Below are 14,201 nucleotides of genomic sequence, written 5' to 3' on the forward strand. Positions count from 1 at the left end.
ATTATAACTATATACCATCATCATCTCACTTCTGTCTTTTCTTTGCATGGGATGAGACAATGTTGAGTCCACCAAGCTAGAAGCTGAAATTCTACCAGCCCCCAGTATTATGTTTTACACACTCTCTCTCTCTCTCTCTCTGCTTGTGTGCTTGGCACTTCTTAAACAATAAAACCCAGGAACAAGTCGACTTACATCTGAAGTCTTCCAGCCTTGGCACCAGAAATTCCATGGAAAGTTTTATCATGGGACACAATTTTAATTATCAGCAGTCACCAGAGGATCAGCAGCATGGAAACCAGGCATTGAAAACAATCCCTCAATGTATTCTGAAAATGGGGTGGGGTAGGGTGGAGGGGTTCCCAAACATGGCTGGGTTTGTAATCTGGATGGAATGTTACTCACGTGAAAGCTGTCTACTTGTGAACTCCACAGGGCCAGCCAATTTATCTCAATGACATGGGCAGAGATGGGAACCCTCTCACAGAAACTCTTTTATTTGTATTGGTTCACAGCCTGCACAAATTAACAAAAGTGCGACTGTGTGCAATTCCCCTCTCCTCCCCCCCACATACTAAAAAACTCATGCAAAATGCTAGAAATTTTCATCCAAAGGGCTGGCCAGTCATTGAAAACTCATTATAGTTGGGTGCTTCACAATGTAAAGTGGCTTTTCTGCTCCTGACCTCCAGATTTCACTCTGACCTTTGGCTTGCTGAAAAATGAGCTAAATATTTGAAATGAGGCCAAACAAACTGTTTCTTTAAACACTTCTACTTAGAAACTGGAAAACCTTCCTAGTGGAATGAGGAGATTGGAACAATCTTTACAGCAGACTGAAATTTTACCACCTCAGGGGGAAAGGCCCCGCTTTAGAAAAAGAAGAGGATATTTTTTGCAACCAAAAGACAAAACATAGCAAGGAAATGCTACAGTAGGAGCTCAGAATCTTCCAAAGTGCTAAGGCTCATGGCATGATTGAGGTAAGATAATCAGTGAATGCAATGGTAACATTTTACCTACTCGCACATTGGAATTTCTCCTCTTTATTGAGAAGTTAAAATTAGTGCAGAGAGTTGGCATTAAAGATTTTTGGGTCCTATTCCCAGCTCTGGCACTAGTTTGCTGCAAGACTCTGGGCAAATCACCTATCCACCGAGCCCCAGTTTGCCCACTTGTAAAATGGGGAAATTGATTTTCGCTGGGAATTAAACTTCTAAGTCACTTAAGCACTTCTGAAAATTTTACCCTACGTCTGTTTCTGCTCCCATGGAAGTGAAGCCAATGGCAAACTTCCCATTGGTTTCAACATGTGCAGCCTGCCTGTGCTACTCCAGAGGTGGGTTGTAAAGTTTAATTAACATTTGGAAAGTGCTGCATAAGCATCATTGCTGTGGTTTACAGCACCTTTTAACTCTCTTTCTGCAGATCTCAGTAAGCCATGCACATTCTTCAGTGCATTAGAGCTGTTTGTACGCAAATGTGGTACCACTTTATCCCAGCATAGTTAAAGTGGTAGAACTTCCTTAGAATGGATGCAGTTATGTCAGTACAAAGGTGCTTTATGCTGGTACAGCTGTTCCCATACAAGGTATCCTTATACCAATATAACTGCATCTATGCCAGAGATTGTACCAATAGAAGTATAAATAAATAAATATATATATATATATATATAAATAAAACCCACATGTCCCTAACTGAAATACCAGTACAAAAACTTGTTTGTAGTCCCAGCACATACTACAGCTGCGAGTGCCATGCCAACTGCAATTAAGTCTCTGTCCAGATCTATACTGCAAATTTTTGCTGGCATAGCTATATCAGTCAGGGTGCAATTTGTGACTGGCAGAATTATGCTGGCAAGTTCCCCTAGGGTAAATGCAGTTATACACTGGCAATACTATGTTTCAACCACTACAGCTTATTTGGCTTAGGAGGGTCGGAAATAAGGAAGCAGCATCATGTGACCAGCCAGCTCTCCACACACCAGTGGGACACTGACCCTAGAAAAGTGAAAGCCACTCAGACTTTTTACTCTGCTCAATAATCAGAGAACATGGGGGTCACTCCAAACACTTATGTAAAGAAGCAGAAATACTGTGCTATATCAACAGGACACCATCACCCTGTGGAATATACTGCTGGAAGTGGTCAGAGTCAAAGGCTGTGGCAGGATTTTCTGAGGAGATGGCTAATTTTATAAACATTAACAATACGGAAGTTATCCACGCTAAGATGAAGGCACCATGCCTCATGCTTCAGGCCATAAACTACAGGGGACAGGAAAAAAAAAATCCTTCCTGCTCTCAAAATGTACAGCATTGCAAAGCTGGTTACATGCATTGTTCCTCCTCCCCCTGAAATTTCAGGGGCTAGCTTTTCTGCTGGAGGCAGGATACCTCACTTGATAGACCAACAGTCTGATCCAGTATGGGGCTTGCTACAGCAGGGACAGGGTCTGTGCGGCTGCAAAGGAATTTCATAGGAGGCCTAAGTTAAGCAAAAAAGGAAAAAAAAATCCTCTCTGGGGTTGACTGTTTATTTTCTCAGAGTTCTTTTGCAACCAAAACCAAGAACCCCTCTAAGTTCATCCTGCTGCCTAGCCACATTTCCCTTCCTGTAGTGCAAATCCTTAAAGTCCAGAACCATTATGAAGACAAAAACAACAATACACACATGGCAGTTCTTCTGTCTTTAGCACTCCCAGTCCAGGCATTTATACAGCAATCCCTTTCTCTCCACTGTAATTAGGCTCGTTTTCAAAGATATGAGCCAAACTAGGCTCAGCTGCACCTGATTATGTCCCAGATGGGAGTTCCATTCTGAGCTGATGAGAACCCACAGGCTGGGAGAACAGCAAAAGACCCATACACCCGCTCATAGCCTTAATAACATTTTTTTTTTCTTTTAATGCCACTGAAATTTTGAAGCTTAGTTTTGTTAAGCTGGGGAATTTGAATATATGTGCGCATGAGAGCTGGAGTCTCCAGACCCTCAGTTAAGCTTACACACCATAAGGGTATGTCTATGCTTCAAGCCGAGGTTGTGATTCCCAGCTCGAGGAAACACACTCGCAACTAGTCCTCATCAAGCTAAAAAATAGAATGTAGCCCATGGCAGTGCGAAGGGCTAGACACTCAATTACGTATCTAAGGTGGCTAACCTCTTCCACCACTCATGCCACTGCGGCTATGTTCTATTTTTATTATGCTAGCTTCATGAGAGCTAGCACGATTGTGTCTTCTTGAGCTGGGAATCACACTCTCAGCTCCAAGGGTAGACATACCATTGTGCTCAATAAGCTCTGCTGGAGACCTGCAATAAGTCTGATGAGATGGGGAGAGAAGAGATTTTCAGCTTAACTGAGGATTTTCCAGCAACTGTAGGCTTATGTGAGAACCCCTTATAGCATGGTCTGTGCTAATGTGCTTGTCAATAAAGGATTATGTAAAATATGTACCTGGAGCCACTGCTGGGTCACTACAAGAACCTGTTTGCCAGAGGAAAAAAATAGTAGCTGTGCCTGTGTATGACATGGGCTACACCACGCAGTTGTCTACACTAAAACATTACATCTGTGCAAAATGTTACCCAATACCATAATGGCAACAATACAAAACAGCAGCTAAATGCTTAGATCTGTCAGTATCCATGCTGCAGAAGTTCCAGTGCAGAACACTAAGGCAAGTAAATAACCTGTATTGAAAACATCCTCCTTTACACTAAGGCCCCTTTACATCATTCTGGCCGCATAAGGGGGCCTTAAAGTGGGCATAAGTTACACTTTAAGGTCCTTTAACACTGATAGAATGGAGGAAAGGGGTCTTAGTGTAAATGAGAATTGGGGCCCATTATAAAAGTGCTTAAGAGCTTCTGCAATAAAAAATTTGCAGTGGAAGTGCAGACGTTAGTTAGCCAATCCTCACCCCTCCTGTGTGTTAATCATGTGCGGTATTACATCCCTATGTGAATCCTTTGTTACAAGTGGGGTTAAATGACTTCCCTTAGGTCACATGGGTCAGTGGCAGAATCCCAGTTAGAATGCAGGAGTCCTTTGAACTGCATGTATTTGCATGTATCAGCGCAGAATACTTCTTGTTGTTGTATGAATAATGGTGGATGACATTCACACGCTTGTAAGGCACTACCTGCACCCAGAACTGGATAACAAACTACTTGGGCCAGGGGGCTCCAGGCATTTGTGTTAACGCTATGTGTGCCACAGAGGAGAAGTGGTTCAGGGGGAGCTGTGGGCACTCAGCATCGTTGGGGAAAAAAAAAGTCAGGCTATTCACTTTTACTAGTACAGAAATGGGGTACACTTGTCCACTCCTATTTACCATGAATTTCACAGGACTGCAACACGCGCCCTCTGGCATTGCCCTGTTTTCTGCCCTCAGAGCTATCTTTCAAAGGCCTCAGGTGGGGCTGACCCATCTTTCCAGCCAAAGTTCCCTCTAAGGCACCAGTCAAGGCAGCTCAAGGCTCAACTGAAGGAGGTGACATGATCCTTCCTCCCACTCCCACCCCTAGAAGCCAAGGGCCCCACCACCCCCAGCTCAGTGTGCCTGAGAGTGAGTTCAGGATCCACACTCAGATCTGCTCTTTGGGGCAACACTGCAATCACATTCTATTATTAAAAACACAGCCAAGTGTAGACTATCACCCAGTCTTGCAATAGCTACTGCTGCAGCTGAGTTAATACTAAAAGTTTTGTGTAATTTAGCTGATTACAGGACTCAAAAAAAAAAAAAAAAAAAGAAAGAAAAAGAAAAAAGAAACCCCCCAAAACTCAGGTGTTTCAGGGGATGGGGGATTTTCCCAGGATGGCTCATGGGATTCCCAGTCATCAGGTTTGTATCTGAATTTAGCAGGTATGGGGTAGGAGAGAAAATACATGGAGGATATTGAAGACTAGGTTAGAGATTTTGTCCTGGATTCTGAAAAAGACAAGAAGCAGGTCAGAGAGGTCCTTTCTGGCTGGCGATTGTGGGTGCTCCTGTTTGTGTGATTTATTCCTGCTTCCAGATTGAGACTGAGACATATTGTGGCAGAGCTGTACTAGAGGAAGGAAGGAAGTGCCATAGCTAAGATGAGTGGCGATCAATTAAAATTAATTTTATTATATAAGTGGTTCAGATAGCTTTGTGTGCAAGGGCAAAATTCAGAAGTGACAGGAAGTACGTCTAGAAACCTGGGAGTTAAAGGCCAGAGAAGAAGCTTGGTCAATTTAAATGTCTATGTGTGGTTTGTAACAATAAAAGTTTGGACACCAAAGAGAAAGTGGGAAGATAAGGACAGAGAGTGACAGTCCTATTGATAGCCTAATGCCAAAACTCATAGAATCATAGAAAATTAGGGTTGGAAGGGATTTCAGGAGGTCATCTAGTCCAACCTCCAGCTCAAAGCAGGACCAACCCTAACTCAGGTCAGGCTGATCCTTCTCCAAACCATAGCAGGAGAAGTTTGGCCTACTTGGAAATATTGGATGGGGAGGGGAACAGGAGGAAGGTCAATCTTTGCTCTAAACTGTGCCAGACCTGAACAGCTGTGTTCAAAGTGGTCACTAGCTCAATCACTACTATAGAACAATATGCTGGCATGGAGAATAGCAGCACAGAAAGAGAAGATGCCAGCAATAAGGCGCAGGTATAGAGATACAAAAAGTCACTTACCCGTGGGCCTCTCTTGCCAGGTGGTCCTGGTAAGCCTGGTAGACCTGGGGGACCCTAGAAAAGAGGTAAAGAAATATTATTTACAGTATACAGAAGACAGTGCTTGTGACAACAGTTCTGGAAGAGCCAGAATCTAACTGTCTGAAGTAGGAGTGAGGAAGAAAGACCAGTTATGGAACAAAGCCCAGACTTTCCATGCAGCTTATGCTATTGCTATAAGGGAATAAACCATGCACACCATTCACAGAACAATGTATTTCTATATAGAGCAGAGACAAAGCATTTTCATCTTGCTGCTGTAGTATTTATTTCTCTCATCATAGCTTTGTTTCATTATTGCAGTTTCTTGGATTCTGAGCTCTACCATAACAGACGTAACACAAATTGCATCTCAATGTTGAAAGAAGCAGGTATGTTGTGTGTTATATTATACAAAAGCTGAGTAAACATAGTCATCTTTGTAGTATAGGTTCTAGATGTACTGTGATATTAGAGATAATCACACCCCCGCTCTGTACTTTCCTAGATATTATATGGCAACAGTAATAAAACTGATGTCAATGATGGAAGTTACTGGACACGGTGCTGCAATATCATAGAGGTAAGTTGAGTCATGTCAAAGTGGTGGGATTCTTGGATGTTGGCTCCCTGCTAAACTGGGAACTCAATGAGGTTGAAGATGCTGAAGTCAAACTGTAAAATCCTTCTTTAAATTTATTCTCAATGGACTGGAGAATCCAAATTTCCAGAGAGCTGCTGCAACTCCTATTCACTCTTGCAACTCTTTTTACAGCACTGACATTAATAATTGTTAGCTAAACTGTCTCACTGGGGATTTATATTCAAGTAGCTTGTTGTGAATGATGGACTTTTATTTCTTTTGGAGAGGAAGGGAGAAAGAGCAGAAGGCTAAAGACAGTTTGGAAGCCAGCCTGAACTTTCCAGTTGCTCTAGAATCCAAAGAGCTTTTACCAAAAGTAGAACTATGAGTTGAAAGTGATCAGATCTGTTGCAGAGCAGGTACACATTGTACTCCATGGTTCTGCTCCTGCTCTCTATATCCTTCCTTCCCCAAACAATTTTTTTTGCAGACTAATGTGTCTTCTATTCCCACAAGTTAAGAACATCACAAAACAGACTCTGCCACTTGTGCAACCTTATCAGGTTAGTCACAGATGACTCATAGTCTGTGCATACTGCTACACCAAAGGAAGAATTAAAAGTTCAAGATCCCTGGAATATAAACCTGAATGTACCATTTAGAACCAAGATAAACCTTGGAGAACCCTACTCCAAATTCCTTCCTAGGCTATGGGTTTCAAACAGTGAAAGCTTGCATGCATGCTAACAAAGTCCCTCTTCAAATAGACTCTGAATATTACCAATCCTCACATACAGTAGATAAGTGGATTAGTTCACAAGAGAAGGATAAAACTGAACCTTGCTACAGAGGCAAAAATGTGTAGAGATTAAAAAAAAAAATATCTCTCTCTCTCACACACACACACACACACACACACACACACACACACACACACACACACACACACACACACACACACACACACACACACACACACAGAGGTAATCCCCTTCCTCTCCCCAGTCCCTCCATGCTACTAATTTGAACTGTTACTGAATGCATCAGAATCTCTCTTTCTGCAGTGTGTCTGGCTCAGATGGAACCAGACAGTAGTGACGAAGTCAAGAGAATGCATGTTCTGAAGGTGTAAGATCCTACAGGGTTAATAGGGATGGTGTCTCATCACAGTGTCTCCCAGAGGGTGGAAGTTCTAGTGCGCCCTCACCCACTGGTCCTACCAAATGTCAATTGCTTGCTATTCCCTTGTTCTTGAGATTTCCAGCTCGATTCCTAGTATGAACTATCAGACAACTATCTGATCTTTCTGAGAGATGCCCATGACATTGTTGTTCCTTATATAAGCAACCCCCACTGATACAAATGACCCTTATGTTAAACAATACACACATCTGTTTAACTTGCCATTGTGTTAACTTGGGGCACCACATATAACGTGATTATGCAGTTGCACGAATACTTAATTGTAGACTGTTTGCTTAAGTCTTCTGAATAATTATGCTCCAGAATCCAAGCTTTTATTAAAAAATCCCCCAATCCTTGTAGTTGGGAAGTTAATTATCAAAAGATGAATCAAATGTAACTGATACAGTGATATCTAACAGAGTCTGCAGATTTTCTGTGAACTGCTCCCATCCAGTTCAAAGTGTTGATTCTGGAGTATAATGATGGCAATTTAAAATGTCACTATCCACTCCTGATTTTTTCAGCAAAAAATCTCATCAATTATTGCTTGGCATAATAGTGGCAGATATAGGGGGAGATCATTTCCTCCATCCCAGCAACCTCCATAGCAACTGGATGTTGCTATAGAGGTTGCTGAGATGGGGGGAAAATGAAAAATTCAAACCACTTTTCCCGTAATTTAAAGTCATCTTCACCTCTGCCTAAAAAAATGGGAGGGAGAAAGGAGATGCGGCCAGCCTCCAAAAATTCTAACTGCATTCTGAGTACCAAAACCCAGAATTATCTCCCTCAAACAGTCTTTGGTACCAAAAGCCCTGATTGTACCTTACCCAGTTGCCAGAGACACCTGCCTCTCCTCTAATAATTATTGAATCCCACTTATACCTTTTCAATCCAACATCCTCCAAAATTTGGGGGCAATTTAAAATAAACTGAACTCAACATAAATCCACAAGATACTGTACTAATTGCACTGTACTGGAGGCAATGGGTGTCAGAGTAGGGTAAACACTACTCCATATTCAGGAATCTCTGCTGCATAATTTAGGTCCAATATGCTACACAGAACATGGGGCCTTATGTTAATTCTTTCCCTCCTTCACCTAAAATGTACGTCCTGTCTTCCACCGACCCATTTCCTATCTATTTGTATACAACCCAGTTTGAATCCCAAAGGAGCCTGGAGTAGGTGACATAGATGTGAATGCTAGGGGAAACCTGCCTTTGACCACAGAGCTGGGGAAGGCAATACACAAACTAAGCCAAAGTAAACAAAGAGCACAGACTAAGACAGAGCCACATCCATAAACAAAGTCACATAAGAACCAGGCTGGATGGTTGCCTTGTTATCCCAGGCGGGACACAGTCCCACTTACAGTATAAGGGGATGATATATGGAGAATGTAACAGATTATAAAGCAGTCAGTAAGCAGCCGTTTAAGAACAATGCCATTCCTTCCACAGAAACTGTGCTGGGTTTCTTTTCCTGTTGCTAGCAGGATACCCATTCTGACCCCCAAGCTGGGAGGGATGCCTGGTAGGATTAAATTATTTCTGCAAGGCTGGCTACCTCCCTCCATAGTAATCATCTTCCCATCTCTGAGACAAGTCCATTTGGACTATTGGAAGGGGTTTCAGAAAGCAGGAGGTTTCCTTTTCCTTCAGTTAGAATCATAGAATATTAGGGTGGGAAGGGACCACAGGAGGTCATCTAGTCCAACCCCCTGCTCAAAGCAGGACCAACCCTAAACAAATCATTTTCAGTTCATTAGATGGAGGTAGCACTGCTCTGCCTCTCCCCTCCCATTCCATGTCAACATTGTGGTTTTGCAAAGCTGACAGCTTGCCTTAGCGAACAACGGTTCCTAGAATTTCTTTGTTCATGTTCCTCTGGCTTTGTGTCTCCTCCTTCTGTAAACTGATGGTAGAGAACTCAAATCCCTATCACCCTCGCCAGCAACAAAATGAGAGATCAAGGAGAGACAGCAGAAGCAGATGCTCTCTTCTTCTGCCAGGCAGCTGAACACACCTAACCAGCCTTGTTTTGAGAAACAACTGAAGATGGCCTCAAGGAAGTTTAACCCGTCTCATAATTTCCCACAATAGCATTAATAATGACTGTTTTCACCAGATGATTATAGGATGTATTCTGTGCTGCTTCTGGGAAACATTCTGGAGCAACACTTAGATTCCAGGATTGAGAGACTTTTCTTTCTAGCCTCCGGAATTTCAAGCTGCAGAGAATTTGACCAGGTTGACTGAAGTTACAGATACACCAGACCTTGAGAACATCAGAAACCTCGCTATTTCCTCCCATCACCTTTCCCAGCGGACATGTTCATCTGCCTCTCCCATCTCATTACCCTTCCCACTCTGTCTCTTTTGCCTCTAGCCATACAACCATCTGCTAGGATCCCTTCAGATCTCATGGCTTAGCAAGGCTGAGCTCATCCTGGTATGGGTAGCTTTCAAAGAATATCTAACTACCGCAGGAATTGGATCACCATTGAACCAATTTCTCAGCATGATGGTAAATGCTGAGCATGCTGTGCTGTTGCAGGAACTACCCATTGAGTGAAATGTACACATAAGCCTGCCCTCTTAGGGTCATCCAAGTGTCCATAGAGCTAGGGGTATCAACTCTGACACCCTGGTGAAACTCATCCCAATGGCTATAGTCTACCTCCCTAGATCTCCCCAGCTCTTGCAACTGGAGATAGTATTCTTCTTTATTTCCTATCTTAACCCATTGTACAGTGTTGCTGGAGTGCTACAGTCTACACCTGAGGGGCATCTCACTGGGGAGCAAAATGATCTCTCTACAGTTTGTACAGTGCTACAGGGACTTTGAGGATGGAAAGGAAGATGAGTGTAAGTTACCAATACTGCTCTTCTCCTCAGTTTCTCAGAGAAGCAATAGAAACTACCTCAAAAATAAACTACAAATATATACGTTGCAAAGCTTTTCCACCCATTATATTTGTGCTGCTTTCTGAGAAGTGGCTTTACCCTTTCAGCTGTGTAATCTGTGTTTTGTTTTTTTTCTCTTTTCTATCAGACAATTTTTCATGTATTTGAGGCCTCTTTCAAACACACACCACTCTGAATTACAGTGGTGCTGTTACAAATTCAGTAAGTAGTCTGTTGCACTGGAGAGCACTAATTTTGAAGTGGCTGGGATGGGTGAAGTGGCAGCCTTGGAACTAATGACCCATCATACAATAGGATGGAAAAGGACGAAAGTTTAGATTTTTTGTTTGTCCAAAAGAGACATCTTCAGCATCTAGAAGAACATCTGCCCCTGCTAGGCATTTTTCAGGTAGGGGATAGACAAATTATATATACTATTACAAACTTGAAATTTTGCTTAAAACAATTCTGGAGGTTTGATAAGATTTGGTTAACATCCCCTTCTACCCAATTTTTAATTTTGGCACCTCCTGGTTTCAAGCAGGATAGGGGATAAAAGCCCAAAAACTCCACACAGAAAAATGTTCTTGTAATACATCTACATATTGTAAATACATATACATTCTGTGTTTGCACAGCATCCACGACTGGGGGTCCCAGGTGCTACTGCAATACAGATGATACATATGATTGAAACAGGGACATCACACAGACACCTTTCAGAGAAGAACATCTTCTTGAGAGACTTCCAGCCCAATTTTTCTGCCTAAGGTAGTTTGAAGGAGCATTTTTCAGGCTCGCCAATTACATGTTTGTGACCATGGCAGGATGCTGAAGGACTGTGTGGAAATGGAAGGATCTCATGTTCCATCATTGTGCTGTCCTTCTCCTGTCTTCTCTTTATATATTTCCCATTACCTCCTTTCCAGCACTTTGATCCCACTTGCTCTTTTAACTCATTCTTTGGCATCAACTTCATTTTAACCAACAGGGCTGTTGCTTCATGCTCAGTTACTGCTCAACAACAAGATTCCCTTTGTTGTTAAATTCATAATGATTTATGGACCAATTATGTGAGTGATTCTAAAATCATCTTAGTCTTTATTCCATGTATTATACTGACTATGTGGCTTTTTTGTACGTGACTCATAAATTAAGGGCATTGAAACATTGCGTGTGCTATAATATATCACAGATTGTCAACATGGGTAGCCATTTATGTCACAAGTAGGACTGGAAAAAGACACTTAATATTTTATTGACTTTGATGAATATCCGTATTGCCAAGATTTTTTTTCCTGATTCAGCTGGTAAGTTTTTGCAGCAAAAAAGAGTAAGCTCAGAGACACTCCAAAAGATGGTAGTTGCAGAAGACCAGACTCCTCGCAGATGCAGAAACACATTTAATTTTGTAACAATATGGACTGCCAGCGTAACATCATACCTCTGGGAGGGTCAGTGGCAGACAGGATCAAATCTAAAGCCATGAGCCTCTGCTGCCTGAGCTAAAAAATGCAGCTTTGTTAGCCAAGGCTGTTGTAGGTTCAGCCATCTTTATCTGTAGCCCAGCCATCACTGAACTGACAACAATCAAGGGGACTAGCTGTCTAATATGCAAAATATAAGCTACCCTTTCTATACATCTCATTCACCATCTTTGAAAGCTCTTCCATCATCAGTAATGGGTGGAAGAAGACCTCTGTCTATTTGCCATTGTTTTTGGATTTCAGTCTAACCCTGCCAAGCCTAGTGTTGTGCATTCTCTCATGAATGAAAGCTGCCAGAGGGATAACCCCTGAAAGATGCTGAAATCCCATCGGAATCTGAGTGGAAAAAACGCTGAGCCTTTTGGGAAGCAATCAGTAACCCCATACAATTTCTCAGCTGACACCCAGGCTGAAAAGGACACCACATTTTTACATCGTAAGTATGCTTGATATTTGTTTATTAAAAGTATTAGTTTTTTCTGGTGTGCACAAATAATGAAATTCATCTCTGTGCAGAGGTCCTGCACTAAGTCTATGCATCACTTATGATCCACTTTAGCCCTCAAAGCAAAGTTTAAGTGGGATTTCAGTGATAGCACAGTGTTTGTGCTGGCTCTCTGCACAAGGGTGAATTTCATCAGTGTCCCTATTCTCTGTATTAAGGGCTGATCCAAAACCTACTGAAGTTAATGGAAAGACTCCCAGTGACTTCAAAGGGCTTTGAAAGAGTCCCAGAAAGAACTCTTCATTTCCCCACCAGCCTATTGAGTAAGCTCAAGGCTCTCTGAGCTGCTTGAGAAAATTGTGCCAAAAGCAAAAGGCTTCAGAACCTATTTTACTTTACAGCCAGAATTCACCAAACCAGTGAATAGCAACAGATGTACAATATCTTTACAAATGGTATCTTGCGAGCAGTGACTGTGCACTTTTATGTTGGGACTTTTCTGATGAGGACATTTTAAAAGTCAATGAAAACACAACAGTCCCCACCCCAGTGAAGTTTGTGACTTAAATATTAAACACACTTTAATTGTGCCACTAGTGTTATTCAGTTGCACCATGTCTGGCTCCAGAGAGTTGCAGGCAGTTCCAGCATATATTTCAGCATCAGTAATGGTTTTCTAAGTATTAAAATTCCCAATGATGTATATAAATTCAGGCTACATTGGGGTTCAGGCCTTTTGGGCTTTGCTCTTGTGTCTGACAAGAACCTATAGAATTCCTGCTTTACTGCATATGGGGAAAGACCCCCTTACATCTTGCCATATATTGTATGCACAAAAGCCCAGCAAGTGATCAGTGCATTACCGGCTGGAGAACTTAAAAAGTTTATTCACATCGGGCCCTCTCCAAAGGCTTGATGCATTAATAGAATGTTATTTTCTTTCGTGGCTTTACATAAAACCTGCAGCCATGGGCTGCACCCTCATCAATTCTTGCCAACTAAACAAAGTCAACCTGGTCTGTGCATGGAAGGAAGACCTGGGAATGAGGGACCATATAGGTGCTGTGGGAAGTAGTGTTGATGATTCAGAGGAAAGACTGCCAACTGCTGAATCATTACTGAGCTAGTGACCCCGCATTGTGTTTGGGGGCCGTTTTTTGCTCTTTTTTTCCTGCCCAGAAAAGATTTAAGACAGAGATTCTGACTACTTGTGGTCTTTAAGGAGCCCGTGGCACTTTTGAAAAAAAAAAACAAAAAAACAACCCCAAAAAACAAAACTTCAAGCACGTTAACCTTGGTGTTCTGGCCAAATTCCATTGTGTAAAAACAGTCTATTACCTAGATTCTGAAGGCATTAATGCTACAGTTCTAACTGCATATGGGATGTGTCTTCACATCCTGTGGCATTAGTACTGCTGTGGTCTGCTAAACAGCTGCCATGCTCTACCCCCTGATTAGGAAAGGGATTCTGTCAGCACACACTTTGTATATAGCAGTGACGTTTGTAAATAACTTTGGGGCCAATTGGGAGGAGAGGCCCTATGTAAATCTAAGATTATGTTGATATTATTTTGTCTATATACAAAGCCTGCCGGGCCTGATTCACTACTGTCTTGCACCTGTGTCATCCTTTGCACCTGGGTGAAATGGTGCCAAAGCAGAATGAAATAGTTATTCCTCCTGCCTAGCAGCAAAGTTGTCACATGGGGAGCAGCAAAGAAGCTAGAGAGGGCACAAAGGGCCCTGTGCTCATGGAAGGAGACAGCAGACACAATACAGATCTTCACCCCCTTTTGAGCAACAGACCATCCCCAGGAGCACCACATCATGATTGTCCCTAGGTTTTAAAACAGGAGGTGGGCAGCTGGGAACGATCAGTCTCCTGGAATGGAGCC

General features: G+C 42.3%; 1 protein-coding gene across 1 annotated transcript in view; it reads right to left on the minus strand.

Moving 5' to 3' along the window:
- The window catches only part of LOC137148917 (collagen alpha-1(XXVII) chain-like), a 226,174-nt gene that overhangs the window by 190,012 nt on the left and 21,961 nt on the right, over positions 1-14,201 (minus strand). The window contains exon 5 of the mRNA XM_067542144.1: positions 5,679-5,732. Coding sequence (XP_067398245.1) covers positions 5,679-5,732 — 54 coding nt within the window. The remainder of the gene's footprint in view (positions 1-5,678; positions 5,733-14,201) is intronic.

This window comes from Emydura macquarii, unplaced genomic scaffold, assembly GCF_026122565.2.
Source record: "Emydura macquarii macquarii isolate MOO-44397 ecotype Brisbane River unplaced genomic scaffold, CSIRO-AGI_Emac_v2 contig_691, whole genome shotgun sequence".
NCBI lineage: Eukaryota > Metazoa > Chordata > Testudines > Chelidae > Emydura > Emydura macquarii.